The sequence below is a fragment of the Salmo trutta genome, chromosome 5 (genome assembly GCF_901001165.1).
Source record: "Salmo trutta chromosome 5, fSalTru1.1, whole genome shotgun sequence".
Lineage (NCBI taxonomy): Eukaryota > Metazoa > Chordata > Actinopteri > Salmoniformes > Salmonidae > Salmo > Salmo trutta.
Genome location: NC_042961.1, coordinates 65,942,351 through 65,959,204, shown reverse-complemented (window position 1 = coordinate 65,959,204; position 16,854 = coordinate 65,942,351). Strand labels below are relative to the sequence as shown.

The 16,854-nt window shown below is 40.2% G+C and overlaps 1 protein-coding gene across 1 annotated transcript; it reads left to right on the top strand.

The window, feature by feature from the left end:
* Nucleotides 1–3,550: 3,550 nt before the first annotated feature.
* LOC115194822 (SPARC-related modular calcium-binding protein 1) lies at nt 3,551–12,912 on the top strand. Its single transcript, XM_029754736.1, has 6 exons — nt 3,551–3,712; nt 4,224–4,287; nt 4,928–5,001; nt 12,468–12,525; nt 12,620–12,705; nt 12,789–12,912. Exons 1-6 carry the CDS (start codon nt 3,566–3,568, stop codon nt 12,894–12,896), a joined length of 537 nt encoding a protein of 178 aa, XP_029610596.1. The 5' UTR covers nt 3,551–3,565; the 3' UTR covers nt 12,897–12,912.
* Nucleotides 12,913–16,854: the final 3,942 nt, after the last annotated feature.

The following is a 16,854-nucleotide window of genomic DNA, read 5'->3' as shown; positions in this document are numbered from 1 at the left end:
GCTGCAGAGAACTCCTTGGGTGATGAGATTTTACTGCAGAAGAGTTACAAGGTGTGATGAACGATAGTGTCCCGTTCTCCCAGTCTGCCGGCCTGCTGTAGGACAAAGCCCGTGCAGAAGGACTCAGCCCATGCAGTAGGATTCAGCCCACTCAGTTGTTCTCAGCCCATGCACTAGGACTCAGTCCACCGAGTAGGACTCAGCCAACCCCATAGTATGATTATGCATTAATGCTTTTGTTATAAAATAATATTTTTATTGTGAAAATTATCTTCCCCAAACGTGAAACTCATGCGCTGCATGTGCATGCCAGTTCGGCTCTACACCCATTGTAAAGAGGTTATTTGGTCACTTTAGTTGTAATACAGATGTAGCCAGGTGGTGAAATGGCATAGTTGTATTCATTTATATCCACTGGATGGCACTGTCCCTGTAAGAGATTCATAAATAAGGTGTGCAAGTAGTTATGGGATTGTGCAAGCGCAGTCACTTGATTGTGAATTAGACTGAATTTTGCTTTATGGTGACTTCCTCTATTAGGGATTTCCCTTCTACATTATCCTATTTTGAATGTAAGCCTCGACAGTATAAACAACCCCAAATCATTACTGTGTCCTGTGCTGGATTGACTTTCGCCAGGCTACACAAACCTTATCAAAACATATAGGCCTATTGGCTAGGCTACATGAGGTGTTGCACTAACATATGAAAAAGTTGCAATTGTTCCTTGCCTTACACTGGGCATCATTCACAAGTGATGGGATAATGTTGTCACCCATCAGACTATTCTTGATTGAATCTTGTCTTTACATGTACTAAATAATATTTGTGAAATTTGTTTTGATTTAGAATGGACAATTATCATGCACCTGTCTGGAATCGGGCAGGGGAAAAAATACATTTCATCTATGCACTTAATAGTTTCAAAACATTTTTCTTCTTAATTTGGCCTTCGCACTGATCTTTCTGTACATTTGTTAATTTTCAATTTTTTATATTATTTGGAAAGAATTGCTTACCATAATACGGAAAAAAATGTATGAAATGTACGAAGTGTATGCATTCACTACTGTAAGTCGCTCTGGATAAGAGCATCTGCTAAATGACTAAAATTTTAATGTAAATGTATAATCTTCATTCAGTGGGAAAGGTTGAGACGGAAAAGTGAACATCTGCAAATAATTTTGTTAGCGTTCCTGTATGGGAGATTCAGGAATAATTTGTGCATTTTTCTCCATATTCCATACAGTTTGCTTTATTTTTGTAATAGATTACATTAGATTGTTCTTGAATAAGTTCCTCATGTTCTATTTGTTTTTTCTCTAACTTATTTTGTATCTCTGTAGTATCTTTTTCTATTGCTATCTACCTGTACTATTAGTTCATGGATTTCCCTTGTTAGTCTTGTCTCTTTAGCCAGAAACTGTTTTTTTATGAGTGGTGGTCCCCAACAACAAGATATGGGTGGTCCCCAGTCCACCTGGCCATGCTGCTGCTCCAGTTTCAACTGTTCTGCTGCGGCTATCAAGCCCTGACCTGTTCACCGGACGTGCTACCTGTCCCAAATCTGCTGTTTTCAACTCTCTAGAGACAGCAGGAGTGATAGAGATACTCTGAATGATCGACAACCACTGTGATTATTATTATTTGACCCTGCTGGTCATCTATGAACATTTGAACATCTTGGCCATGTTCTGTTATAATCTCCACCCGGCACAGCCAGAAGAGGACTGGCCACCCTTCATAGCCTGGTTCCTCTCTAGGTATCTTCCTAGGTTCTGGCCTTTCTAGGGAGTTTTTCCTATCCACCGTGCTTCTACACCTGCAATGCTTGCTGTTTGGGGTTTTAGACTGGGTTTCTCTACAGCACTTTGTGACATCAGCTGACGTAAGATGGGCTTTATCAATACATTTGATTGATTTGATTGATTGCATGTGACGCACAATCAAGCTACGCTCTGAAGATGCAAGTCTAAATGGGCTCGGATGCAAGTCTACGTGGTGTTAGGTTGCGTCAATTCGAATCTGGTGTCAGGACAAAGAGAAACTCTGGTCTCTTGTACTGTTTCACAGCTGTTTATTAAGCTAAGTAAATAGTGATAAATGCAATGTTCGTATATACGGGTTCACTGTAACACCTCGCAGGGCAGACAGAGAACTGAAATGACATCATAAGTTCTTCCTTAAATACTTCTTGACAGACATAGTTCCCTCTCCCTGAGGGCCTGTCATAGTAGAGGCTTGGGTGTGGTTTAGACTTACTCCAGCCTATCGTTGGCGTGCAGGCTGGTCCCAGCCTCTAGACGCATCTTTGTTGCCAAACATAGTTGTCTTCTAGCTTATCTTCGTGTGTGTACCCGAGAGTCAGACACCCAAGGACAGTGCCTGTTCTTGTGCCACAGCCATTCTCCCCTCTATCAGTTCCTCACATACACCTGTCCTTGAGCGGCCCCACAACCAGGCATTGTGTGTGTGTGTCAAGAGTCTACTCAGCCTACACTCCTACTAGCCAGCAACCCTCCAGTTAGTCATGTCTATTATATGTTGCTCAACCTATGTTAATACTATATTAACCTGTTAGTGCATTACAGTCCGTTCATACTTAGGCCTACATCTACTGTAAATGGTAATGCATCACATCTAATAAGTGAAATAAAACCCAACAGTGGGCTGAGTTCTACTGCACGGGCTTTGTCCCACAGCAGGCCGGCAGCCTGGGAGAACAGGACACTATCGTTCATCACACCTTATAACTTCTCTGCAGTAAAATCTCATAACCCAACGAGTTCTCTGCAGCTACCACCACAACATCTATTTTCTGTGATTTATGTTCCATTTCTGCGGTACAGTTGCTAACCATGGCTATGAATGCTAAGAAACCAGCCTTACTGAAACACATGTTATTCCTATCACTCTCTATTGGCCTCGGCATACTCACAGGGAGCCTCTCTGGATCCCTCGAAACTGGACCCATCTTCCTCTACTACTCTCTTCACTGCCTAATGTAGCTTCCTTCAGAGAAAATGACTCAAGTAAAAGTGTAAATCACCCAGTAAAATATTACTTGAGTAAAGGTTTAAAAGTTTCAGCAAATATACTGAAGAAGCAAAATTAAATGTAATTGATAAAATATACTTAAGTTCAAAAGTAAAAGTATAAATCATTTCAAATTCCTTATATTAAGCAAACCAGACGGCACCATTTTCTTGTTTTTTTTATTTGATTATGGATAGCCAGTGTCACACCAACTCTCAGACATAATTTGCAAAGGAAGCATTTGTGTTTAGTGAGTCTGTTAGATCAGAGGCAGTAGGGATGACCAGGGATGTTCTCTTGATAAGTGTGTGAATTAGACCATTTTTTCTGTCCTGCTAATCATTCAAAATCTAATGAGTACTTTTGGGTGTCGGGGAAAATGTATGTAGTAAAAAGTACATTATTTTCTTTAGGAATGTAGTGAAGTGAAAGTTGAAATAAATAGAAGTAGTAAAGTAAAGATACCCCAAAATACTACTTAAGTAGTACTTTATAGAATTTTTACATAAGTACTTTACACCACCAGCTAATGGCCGACATCGGGATCTCTTGTTGGGTTAATGAGGCAACTAGTCACACCTGTGACAGATCCTTTAAAAGGAGAGGTGGAAGAGGTAGACCATTACTCACAGACAACAGAGAGACAACCAGTGAATCCCTTGGAAGAGTGCAGAAGGTGAGCTTGTGATATTATGTAGTAGATTAGCTGCCTCTCAAATGGCAAGTTAATCTTATGTGGCCCTGGTCAAGTGTAGTGTACTATATATGACCCCTTTTTGTGGGTCGACCCCCTGAATTTCAGAGCATAGACTAATAGTTACCTTTGTAGTGAATAGAAGTCTGTCAAGATCTCGTCTGCTTCCCCTTCCCTGCGTAGTGCAGTGTGGGCCCTCGTCGAAGGTGGTTCACTACATAAGGAATGAGGAGCCATTTGGGAAGGATTCATATTCCTGTGTGCAAGGCTCTTCAACCACATACAATAGATTAGATACCTGAATTTTAGTGGAAGAATCGTTGCGCGCCGTGTGGACGATACTCGCTTGTTGGGGTCCTCAGGACTGGGTTTAGCAATTGTTGCATAAGTTTTGTACTTAACACAGGGTTTCCTCAACCTCTCCTCTAGTACCCACAGCCATTCCAGATGATTTAAAATGCTCAACTAATCTCGCTCTTGTTCTCTCTCTCAGGAGACTATCACCATGGCAATATTGACCATCATTCTGCTTGTTAGCACAGCTTTTGCTCTGGGAGGTAAGAGTGATGTACCTCACACTTACTCACCAACATTTTAATAACATTAGTGGGTGTTGATCTGTCCTATTCTCACACGTATGCATTAATGTTTCGTTTCATAACCAGTTGTCCCTTGGACAGCCATTATCAACCGTGACACTGGAGAGAAGGTGCTCTTGCTCAAGGGCACATAGACAGATATTTTAACTTGACATTCAGGGATTAAAACTAGGAACCTTTGTTACTGGCCCAACTCTCTAACCGCTAGGCTACCTGCCACTCCTCTAGTTCCAGATATGTATATTGGTGTCTAGATGCTGGACTGAGGTATTCTGATATGAATGGTTTGATCATTCAACTGGATGTATGATTGGATTGTCAGGAAGTAACACTGACACAACTTACCCCACTTTCAGTCTTAGTTTCATCAGCTGTTATACAAAAGACAGAAACTGAATTTGACTGCACAGGGCTTTTAAACAAGTAGCGCAATTTCAGTATTTAGCCAGGAAGTACCTAGGTTACATCTGAAATGGAACCCTATTCCGTATAAACTACTTCTGACCAGGGACTATATGGGACGCAACCCAAGATTCCGGCATGCATGTGCTGCAATGTTATGTCCACATTACAATCAATCTATGTTACCTGTGTCCAGATGCTAGGATACGACCCATGACCCCCTGTGAGCGTGCTAGATATGCCGCGACACATGGCCCAATTGGCGCCTACATCCCCACGTGTGACGCCGCTGGACGATACACCCCTAAGCAATGTTCGGGCTCTACAGGTTAACACGGACGCACATATACACACATTAATTCTCCAATTCAGTTGAATGTTACAGTAAATATTGTATGTGCAACATGTCTATTTCTGGTAGGTTACTGTTGGTGTGTGACCACTACTGGACAGAAGATTCAGGGTACGGAGACTCCACCAGGCACTGCTATCAAATGCTAGCAACTGTTCCACCAAGGTGTGTGTATATACATACTAATTCACTAAATGTTATTTCTTTGCAGCTGATATTGGATGTTTTTGTCTAATTGCAGATGAAAGGCGTTGGAATGAAGACTTTGAAAAGACGGACAGTGTTCTTTACTCTACGACAGGAACTGATTTACATCCCATATAAATAAATGAAGAAATCCAGAGATTAAACTGTTGATTTATTTACTTTATTGTTGGTGTGATTATCTGAACCAGTCCATTTCTGGGAAATGGAGGAAGGAGTAGGACTGTATTACCGTCAGTTACAAGAAATGAAGGCAGTCAAATTCCACGTGACCATTTAGTAATTAGGCTTCTCCAAGCTCTGATGCTGGTGATGGTCATTAGTAGCCTACCGCACTTGCTAACTGCCTGGTACTCAGCACTCTATATTCCCTCTAATCACTCTGACATCAATGCAAATGTAAAACATTTCATGAGCTCATGTTGCGCAACATTTCTATAACCTATGCAATTGTGTGAGAACCGCCTCATGGCTTCTATTAGAAAGAGGATCCCATCAGCTTTCTATAGGTTAGATCTACTATATTTGCAGTACCAGTCAAACGTTTGAACACACCTACTCATTCCAGGCTTTTCATCTAATATTTTCAACTATGACAACACATGGAATCACATCTTAAACCAAAATATATTGAGATTCTTCAAAGTAGCCACCCTTTGCCTTGACAGCTTTGTACACTCTTGGCATTCTCTCAACCAGATTCATGGAATGCATTTCAATTAACGGGTGTGACCTAATTTGTGGAATTTCTTTCCTCAATGCGTAAGAGCCGATCAGTTGTGACAAGGTAGGGGTGGTATACAGAAAATAGCCCTATTTGTTATTTTAAGACCAAGTCCAAATTATGGCAAGAACAGCTCAATGCAACGAGAAACAGCCAATTACTTTAAGACAGGAAGGTCAGTCAATGCGGAACATTGCACTTGAAGAAACGTTCTTAGTCTCCAAAACCAAGCGCTACGATGACTCATGAGGATCACCACAGGAAAGGAAGACCCAGAGTTACCTCTCTTGCAGAGGATATGTTCAATAGAGATACCAGTCTTAGAAATTGCAGCCCAAATGTGTTTCACAGAGTTCAAGTAACAGACACATCTCAACATCAACTGTTCGGAGGAGACTGCGTGAATCAGGCCTTCATGTTCGAATTGCTGCCAAGATACTACTTTCCAGAACAGACTATGGGAGGTGCACAGTACTACATGGAACTCATGCCAGCAGTAATATTAGATTTAAAAAACATAAAAATACACTGAAGCAACAGACACATGCATACAAACACACGATAACATACACACTACACCCATGTACGCTTGGATTTTGTGTTATAGATATGTGGTAGAGTAGAGGCCTGAGGGCACACTTACTACGATGTGAAATCTGTTATGAATGTATGGTAATGTATAACTGCCTTAATTTTGCTGAACCCCAGGATGAGTAGCTTCTGCCTTGGCAGCAGCTAATGGGGATCCATAATAAATGCTGTGTGGGCTGAGTCGTACTGCATTGGCTGAGTCCTTATTTTTTTATTAAAATAATATTTTCTTAATTTTTTTTACTTTATTCTATATTCGAAACATACAATATACTTGCAGTGAAGCCGCTCAATAACTACATCATCCCAGTCGTCCAACAGATTCCCATTCAGAGCGACACACAGAAGCATCCAGGGTCAATTCTCTGCTCAAGGGCATGTTGAGCCCTCCCTGTGGCTCAGTTGGTAGAGCATGGTGTGTGCAACGCCAGGGTTGTGGGTTCGATACCCATGGGGGGCCAGTACAAAAAAAAATGCATGAAATGTATGTATTCACTACTGTAAGTCGCTCTGGATAAGAGTGTCTGCTAAATGACTAAAATGTAAATGTAATGTTGGCCGATCTACCACCAGGCCAAAAACGTGAACCCGAACCCTCCAAGATCCCCCCCCACAGTTCCCCAATAGCTGTCCCTCAACCATTCGAGACCCCTCCCACAGCCCCCCAGGAAGAAAAATAATAAAAAATAAAAAATACAATTAATTCCATTCCCCACCCCCAAGAACCCCCCAATGCACCAACAACCAAGAGAATGAACTAAAGAGAAAAAAGGAAAAGACAGAAGAAAACAGCAAACAACAACGCAATTTAAAAAAAAATACATTTAAAACAAAGGATATCAAGGACAGTTAAATCATAACAGCAACGCCAACTGTAAATGTTTGTGTGCATGTCTGGCACTATTACATGTATGTGTGTGTTCTTGCATGTGTTTATTTGAATGAGAGTGTGTGTATATGCATGTTCACAAACACTTGCACGGCATCAGCCTCAGGCAAACCGGCATTTGTTGTAAAAACACTGTCACTTAGTGTCATTCAAATGTACTTTTTTAAATGTTTTATTTAGACTTTTATCTTTGACCATCATTCTATCTCCCACACAGCAACTCCACTCCCACTTGGCTCCAATTCCACATACCAACACTCAGCTTCCCTCAGCCCATCCCATGTATCTCTGCTGGCCACCCACTTCGGGTTTCCACGCAACACATATCTTTCAACTATGCTGTGATGTTTAACGTACAATATCAATCTATGTAATTGAATAGAATCCTGAACCTGAGACAAGAAACAGGCTACCTGAGGGCAATACCAAAACAAATGGTCTATTGATTCTGTATCCTCACAACAAAATCTGTAGAGCTTCGATGATTTTATTACCCAAATATTCAGCATTTTGTTGGTAGCAAGAATTCTATATAATAATTTTAGCTGAAAAGCACAAAGTCTTGAATCTTGCATTTTATATATCAACTCAAATCTCTTCCCAACTATTTTGCAATCTGTATGGCGCAGTTGTCAACATCCTGGTCCTCAAATGAAACTTATATACTTTCCTATTTATGCTATTTTTATTCCTCCGCAAGTTTTGATCCTTTATGTTGGGCAGACAGACCAGTTCCCTACCTCCTCCCGCTGCCACTTGCCTCCTCCATTACAATGCTGTAATCAATTGGTTGTACTCTTGGATTGAGCAGACCTTTCCTTACAATTCTGATAACTCCATGAAGGCCATAATTCTACCATTCCAATTTACAATATCATTTATGAACAAAATACCCTGTTCAAACATATTTCCCATAAATACAGGTATTTTATCAACCAGCACATTTGACTTCAGCCATAATATGTGTTGTAATATTTGTTTTATCTTTTCAGGGGGGTGACATAGAAATTGTAGCCAGCTCTGCAATGCTTGTTTGAAAAAGAGAGATACTTTGAAAAAAGTAGCATTTTCAATTAATCCAAAATGAGACAGCAATCTGCACAAAGGCAAAATGGCAATTTTTAAAATCAATTTTTATGCCATTTTTCTCGTAAAAAAGCGATAATATTCCGACCGGGAATCTGCAATTAGGTAAACAGCCGAAAGAAAATATATCACTGGGTCGACTCGGGCACGAGCCTAAGCCCTTTGTCCTGTGATCGGCCACTTGGCAAAGGCGATAATGTGTTTCAGCCAGAGGCTACCTCGACATCGTTCAGGTTTTTCCCGGGCTCTGAAAGCCTATTGGAGCCGTAGGAAGTGTCACATTACAGCTAAGATCCTGACTCTTCAATAAACAGAAGCAAGAACAACAACACCTTGTCAGACAGGCCACTTCCTGCATGAAATCTTCTCAGGTTTTTGCCTGCCATATGAGTTCTGTTATACTCACAGACACCATTCAAACAGTTTTAGAAACTTTAGGGTGTTTTCTATCCAAAGCCAATAATTATATGCATATTCTAGGTTAACCTGTTAGGGCTAGGGGGCAGTATTTACACCGCCGGATAAAAAACGTACCCGATTTAATCTGGTTACCACTCCTACCCAGTAACTAGAATATGCATATACTTATTAGATATGGATAGAAAACACCCTAAAGTTTCTAAAACTGTTTGAATGGTGTCTGTGAGTATAACATAACTCATATGGCAGGCAAAAACCTGAGAGATTCCTTTACAGGAAGTGGCCTGTCTGACCATTTATTGGCTTTCTTTGTCATCTCTATCCATTACAAAGGATCTCTGCTGTTACGTGACACTTCCTACGGCTCCAATGGGCTCTCAGAGCCCGGGAAAAACCTGAATGACATAATTCAAAGCCCTGGCTGAAACACACGAGCGCTTTTGCTAAGTGGTCTATCAGAGGACAAAGGGCTTAGGCTCGTGCACTGGCCGCCCCCGTCTTTCTGTTTTTCCCTCTATTTACCGAAACGCAGATTCCCGGTCGGAATATTATCGCTTTGTTACGAGATGAATTGCATAAAAATTGATTTTAAACAGCGGTTGACATGCTTCGAAGTACGGTAATGAAATATTTAGAAATCTTTTGTCACGACATGCGCCGTGCACGTGACCGTTATTTACCATTGGGACAGTGTCTAGAACGCACAAACAAAACGTCGCTGTTGGAACATAACTATGGATTATTTTGGACCAAACCTACATTTGTTATTGAAGTAGAAGTCCTGGGAGTGCATTCTGACGAAGAACAGGAAAGGTAATCAAACTTTTCTAATAGTAAATCTGACTTTGGTGAAGGCTAAACTTGGTGGGTGTCTAAATAGCTAGCCCTGTGATGCCGGGCTATCTACTTAGAATATTGCAAAATGTGCTTTCACCGAATAGCTATTTTAAAATCGGACATATCGAGTGCATAGAGGAGTAATGTATCTATAATTCTTAAAATAATTGTTATGCTTTTTGTGAACGTTTATCGTGAGTAATTTAGTAAATTGTTAGTAAATTCCCCGGAAGATTGCGGGGGGTATGCTAGTTCTGAACGTCACATGCTAATGTAAAAAGCTGTTTTTTGATATAAATATGAACTTGACTGAACAAAACATGCATGTATTCTATAACATAATGTCCTAGGTGTGTCATCTGATGAAGATCATCAAAGGTTAGTGCTGCATTTAGCTGTCTTCTGGGTTTTTGTGACATTATATGCTAGCTTGAAAAATGGGTGTCTGATTATTTCTGGCTGGGTACTCTGCTGACATAATCTAATGTTTTGCTTTCGTTGTAAAGCCTTTTTGAAATCGGACAGTGTGGTTAGATTAACGAGAGTCTTGTCTTTAAATAGCTGTAAAATAGTCATATGTTTGAGAAATTGAAGTAATAGCATTTCGAAGGTATTTGAAAATCGCACCACAGGATTCAACTGGCTGTTACGTAGGTGGGACGATTTGGTGCCACCTAGCCCAGAGAGGTTGTTTAAGTATCAAAAGTAAAAGTATAAATCATTTCAAATTCCTTATATTAAGCAAACCAGACGGCACCATTTTCTTGTTTGTTTTTTTATTTGAATACGGATAGCCAGTGTCACACCAACTCTCAGACATAATTTGCAAAGGAAGCATTTGTGTTTAGTGAGTCTGCCAGATCAGAGGCAGTAGGGATCTTCAGGGATGTTCTCTTGATAAGTGAGTGAATTAGACCATTTTTTCTGTCATGCTAATCATTCAAAATCTAACGAGTACTTTTGGGTGTCAGGGAAAATGTATGGAGTAAAAAGTACATAATTTTCTTTAGGAATGTAGTGAAGTGAAAGTTGAAATAAATAGAAGTAGTAAAGTAAAGATACCCCAAGTACTTTACACCACCAGCTAATGGCGAACAGATCAGAGGTAGTAGGGATGACCAGGGACGTTCTCTTGATAAGTGTGTGAATTAGACAATTTTTACATAAGAACTTTACACCACCAGCTAATTGCGGACATCGGGATCTCTCGTTGGGTTAATGAGGCAACTAGTCACACCTGTGACAGATCCTTTAAAAGGAGAGGTGGAAGAGGTAGACCATAACTCACAGACAACAGAGAGACAACCAGTGAATCCCTTGGAAGAGTGCAGAAGGTGAGCTTGTGATATTATTTAGTAGACTAGCTGCCTCTCAAATGGCACGTTAATCTTATGTGGCCCTGGTCAAGTGTAGTGCACTATATATATATATATATGACCCCTTTTTGTGGGTCGACCCCCTGAATTTAAGAGCATAGACTAATAGTTACCTTTGTAGTGAATAGTAGTCTCTGTCAAGATCTAGTCTGCTTCCCCTTCGCTGCGTAGTGCACTGTGGGCCCTCTTCAAAGGTGGTTCACTACATAAGGAATGAGGAGCCATTTGGGAAGGATTCATATTCCTGTGTGCCAGGCTCTTCAACCACATACAATAGATTAGATGATACCTGAATTTTAGTGGAAGAATCGTAGCGCGCCGTGTTGCCGATACTCGCATGTTGGGGTCCTCAGGACTGGGTTTAGCAATTGTTGCATAAGTTTTGTACTTAACACATGGTTTCCTGAACCTCTCCTCTAGTACCCACAGCCATTCCAGATGATTTAAAATGCTCAACTAATCTCGCTCTTGTTCTCTCTCTCTCAGGAGACTATCACCATGGCGATATTGACCATCATTCTGCTTGTTAGCACAGCTTTTGCTCTGGGAGGTAAGAGTGATGTACCTCACACTTACTCACCAACATTTTAATAAAAACGTTAGTGGGTGTTGATCTGTCCTATTCACACACGTACGTATTAATGTTTTGTTTCATAACCAGTTGTCCCTTGGGCAGCCATTATCAACCGTGACACTGGAGGGAAGGTTGTCTTGCTCAAGGGCACATAGACAGATATTTTAACTTGACATTCAGGGATTAAAACTAGGAACCTTTGTGTAACTGGCCCAACTCTCTAACCGCTAGGCTACCTGCCACTCCTCTTGTTCCAGAGATGTATATTGGTGTCTAGATGCTGGACTGAGGTATTCTGATATGAATGGTTTGATCATTCAACTGGATGTATGATTGGATTGTCAGGAAGTAACACTGACACAACTTACCCCCACTTTCAGTCTTAGTTTCATCAGCTGTTATACAGAAGACAGAAACTGAATTGACTGCACAGGGCTTTTAAACAAGTAGCGCAATTTCAATATTTAGCCAGGAAGTACCTAGGTTACATCTGAAATGGAACCCTATTCCGTATAAACTACTTCTGACCAGGGACTATATGGGACGCAACCCAAGATTCCGGCATGCATGTGCTGCAATGTTATGTCCACATTACAATTAATGTATGTTACCTGTGTCCAGATGCTGGGATACGACCCATGACCCCCTGTGAGCGTGCTAGATATGCCGCAACACATGCCTACATCCCCACGTGTGACGCCGCTGGACGATACACCCCTAAGCAATGTTCGGGCTCTACAGGTTAACACGGATGCACATATACACACACTAAATTCTCCAATTCAGTTGAATGTTACAGTAAATATTGTATGTTCAACATGTCTATTTCTGGTAGGTTACTGTTGGTGTGTGACCACTACTGGACAGAAGATTCAGGGTACGGAGACTCCACCAGGCACTGCTAGCAACTGTTCCACCAAGGTGTGTGTGTCTGCATGTACAAACTCATTCACTAAATGTTATTTCTTTGCAGCTGATTCTGCATGTTTTTTGTCTAATTGTAGATGAAAGGCGTTGGAATGAAGTCTTTGAAAAGACGGACAGTTGTCTTTACTGTACGACAGGAACTGATTCACATCCCATATAAATGCATGACGAAATCCAGAGATTAAACTGTTGATTTACTTACTTTATTGTTGGTGTGATTATCTGAACCAGTCCATTTCTGGGAAATGGAGGAAGGAGTAGGACTGTATTACCGGCAGTTACAAGAAATGAAGGCAGTCAAATTCCACGTGACCATTTAGTAATTAGGCTTCTCCAAGCTCTGATGCTGGTGATGGTCATTAGTAGCCTACCACACTTGCTAACTGCCTGGTACTCAGCACTCTATTGTCCCTCTAATCACTCTGACATCAATGCAAATGTAAAACATTTCATGAGCTCATGTTGCGCAACATTTCTATAACCTATGCAATTGTGAGAACAGCCTCATGGCTTCTATTAGAAAGAGGATCCCATCAGCTTTCTATAGGTTAGATCTACTATTTGCAGTACCAGTCAAAAGTTTGAACTCACCTACTCATTCCAGGGTTTTCATCTAATATTTTCTACGTTGTAGAATAGTGAAGATGTCAACTATGACATAACACATGGAATCACATCTTAAACAAATATATTGAGATTCTTCAAAGTAGCCACCCTTTGCCTTGAGAGCTTTGTACACTCCTGGCATTCTCTCAACCAGATTCATGAGGTAGTCACCTGGAATGCATTTCAATGAACAGGTGACTTAATTTGTGGGATTTCTTTCCTCAATGCGTAAGAGCCGATCAGTTGTGACAAGGTAGGGGTGGTATACAGAAAATAGCCCTATTTGTTATTTTAAGACCAAGTCCATATTATGGCAAGAACAACTCAATGCAAAGAGAAACAGCCCATTACTTTAAGACAGGTCAGTCAATGCGGATTATTGCACTTGAAGAAACGTTCTTAGTCTCAAAAACCAAGCGCTACGATGACTCATGAGGATCCCCACAGGAAAGGAAGACCCAGAGTTACCTCTCTTGCAGAGGATATGTTCAATAGAGATACAAGTCTTAGAAATTGCAACCCAAATGTGTTTCACAGAGTTCAAGTAACAGACACATCTCAACATCAACTGTTCAGAGGAGACGGCGTGAATCAGGCCTTCGGTCGAATTGCTGCCAAGATAATACTTTCTGGAACAGACTATGGGAGGTGCACAGTACTACATGGAACTCTATTCCACATCAAGACACTCATGTCAGCAGTAAGATTAGATTTAAAACAGTTAAAAATACACCTTATGGAACAGTGGAGACTGAAGCAACACAGACATGCATACAAACACAGGATAACATGCACGCTACACCCATGTACACTTGGATTTTGTGTTATAGATGTAGAGGCTTGAGGGCACACACTTAATGTTGTGAAATCTGTTATGAATGTATGATGTTTTTAAAACATAACTGCCTTCATTTTGCTGAACCCCAGGATGAGTAGCTTCTGCCTTGGCAGCAGCTAATGGGGATCCATAAATACTGCGTGGGCTGAGTCGTACTGCTTTGGCTGAGTCCTTTTTTCTTTTCTTATTTTCTTATTAAAATAAATATTTTTTTTATAATTTATTACTTTATTGAATATTCAAAACATACAATATACTTGCAGTGAAGCTGCTCAATAACTACATCATCCCAGTCGTCCAACAGATTCCCATTCAGAGCGACACAGAAGCATCCGGGGTCAATGCTCTGCTCAAGGGCATGTTGGCCGATCTACCACCAGGCCAAAAAACGTGAACCCGAACCCTCCAAGACCCCTCCCACAGCCCCCCATGAAGAAAAATAAATACAATGAATTCCATTCCCCACCCCCAAGAACCCCCAAATGCACCAACAACCAAGAGAATGAACTAAAGAGAAAAAAGGAAAAGACAAGAAAACAGCAAACAACGCAATTAAAAAAAAATTTATACATTTAAAACAAAGGACATCAAGGACAACTAAATCATAACAGCAACGCCAACTGTATATGTTTGTGTGCATGTCTGGCACTATTACATGTATGTGTGTGTTCTTGCATGTGTTTATTTGAATGAGAGGGTGTGTAAATGCATGTTCACAAACACTTGCACGGAATTAGCCTCAGGCAATCTGGCATTAGTTGTAAAAACACTGCCGCTTAGTGTCATTCAAATGTACTTTTTTAAATGTTTTATTTTGACTTTTATCTTTGACCATCATTCTATCTCCCACACAGCAACTCCACTCCCACTTGTCTCCAATTCCACATTCCAACCCTCAGTTTCCCTCAGCCCATCCCATCTATCTCTGCTGGCCACCCACTTCGGGTTTCCACGCAACACATATCTTTCAACTATGCTGTGATGTTTAACGTACAATTTCAATCTATGTAATCGAATAGAATCCACAGATTGCGAGTTGAAGATAAATACTTTTACTAAGAGTTTTAGTATGTTAGTAATTGACTGTCTCTCCAGATCTCCTAACAGTACTGTTTCTAGGGTCAATTCTAGATCAATGCTATGCATTTTCAGCCATTCCTGAACCTGAGACCAGAAACAGGCTACCTGAGGGCAATACCAAAACAAATGGTCGATTGATTCTGTATCCTCACAACAAAATCTGCAGCGCTTCGATGATTTTATAACCCAAATATTCAACATTTTGTTGGTAGCAAGAATTCTATATAATCATTTTAGCTGAAAAGCACGAAGTCTTGAATCTGGCGTTTTATATATCAACTCAAATCTCTTCCCAACTTTTTTGCAATCTGTATGGCACAGTTGTAAACATCCTGGTCCTCAAATGAAAGTTATATACTTTCCTATTTATGCTATTTTTATTCCTCCGCAAGTTTTGATCCTTTATGTTGGGCAAACAGACCAGTTCACTACCTCCTCCCGCTGCCACCTGCCTCCTCCATTTTTGGGGTAATGCTGTAATCAATTGGTTGTACTCTTGGATTGAGCAGACCTTTCTTTACAATTCTGATAACTCCATGAAGGCCATAACTCTACCATTCCAATTTACAATATCATTTATGAACAAAATACCCTGTTCAAACATATTTCCCATAAATACAGGTATTTTATCAACCAGCACATTTGACTTCAGCCATAATATGTGTTGTAATATTTGTTTTATCTTTACAGGGGGGTGACATAGAAATTGTAGCCAGCTCTGCAATGCTTGTTTGAAAAAGAGAGATACTTTGAAAAAAGTAGCATTTTCAATGAATCCAAAATGAGACATGGCAATCTGCACAAAGGCAAAATGGCCATTTTTAAACAATGGATAAGTTTTTCTTAGTAATCTACTTGAGAACCATATAGGGTTCAAGTAAAACTTTTGAATGAGTGAAGCTTTTAGAGAGAGGTTTAGTGCTTTTATGTTTAATAATCTCAACCCACCCAATTCATATTCATTATATAGATGGGCACATTCTATTTTGAAATTCATTGTGTAGAGCTTATTTATATCTTTTGTGATATGAATACTGAGTATGTCTACTACACCATCAGCCCATTTTATGGGTAAACTGCAGGATAATGTAAAAGTAGAATTTTTAAGGATTCAATACATAATATTGAACACTTATCATAATTAGGTTTATGTCCAGAGAGTACAAAAAAGTTATCTAGCTCTTCAATGACACATTGCAGAGATCTAGCTTGCGGACTTAATTTAAAACTTGAGCCATCGGCATACATGGTCACCTTTGTTTTAAACCTTGGATATCTAATCCTCTAATGTTGTTATTGGATCTGATTTCCATAGCTAACAATTCGATGGCCATAACGAATAGATATGGTGACATTGGGCACCCTTGTTGAACTCCTCTTGACAATTCAAAACTCTCTGAGAAGTAGCCGTTATTTTACCATTTTACACCTGGGGTTGCTATACATTATTTTTACCCATTTCATAAGAGAATTGCCGAAATTGAAAAAATCCAGGCATTTATAAATAAAATCCAGTCTTACTTTATCAAATGCCTTTTCAAAATCCGCTATAAATACCATTCCTGGCTTATTATATGTTTCATGATGTTCTATTATTTCTAGTAGTTGTCGTATATAAT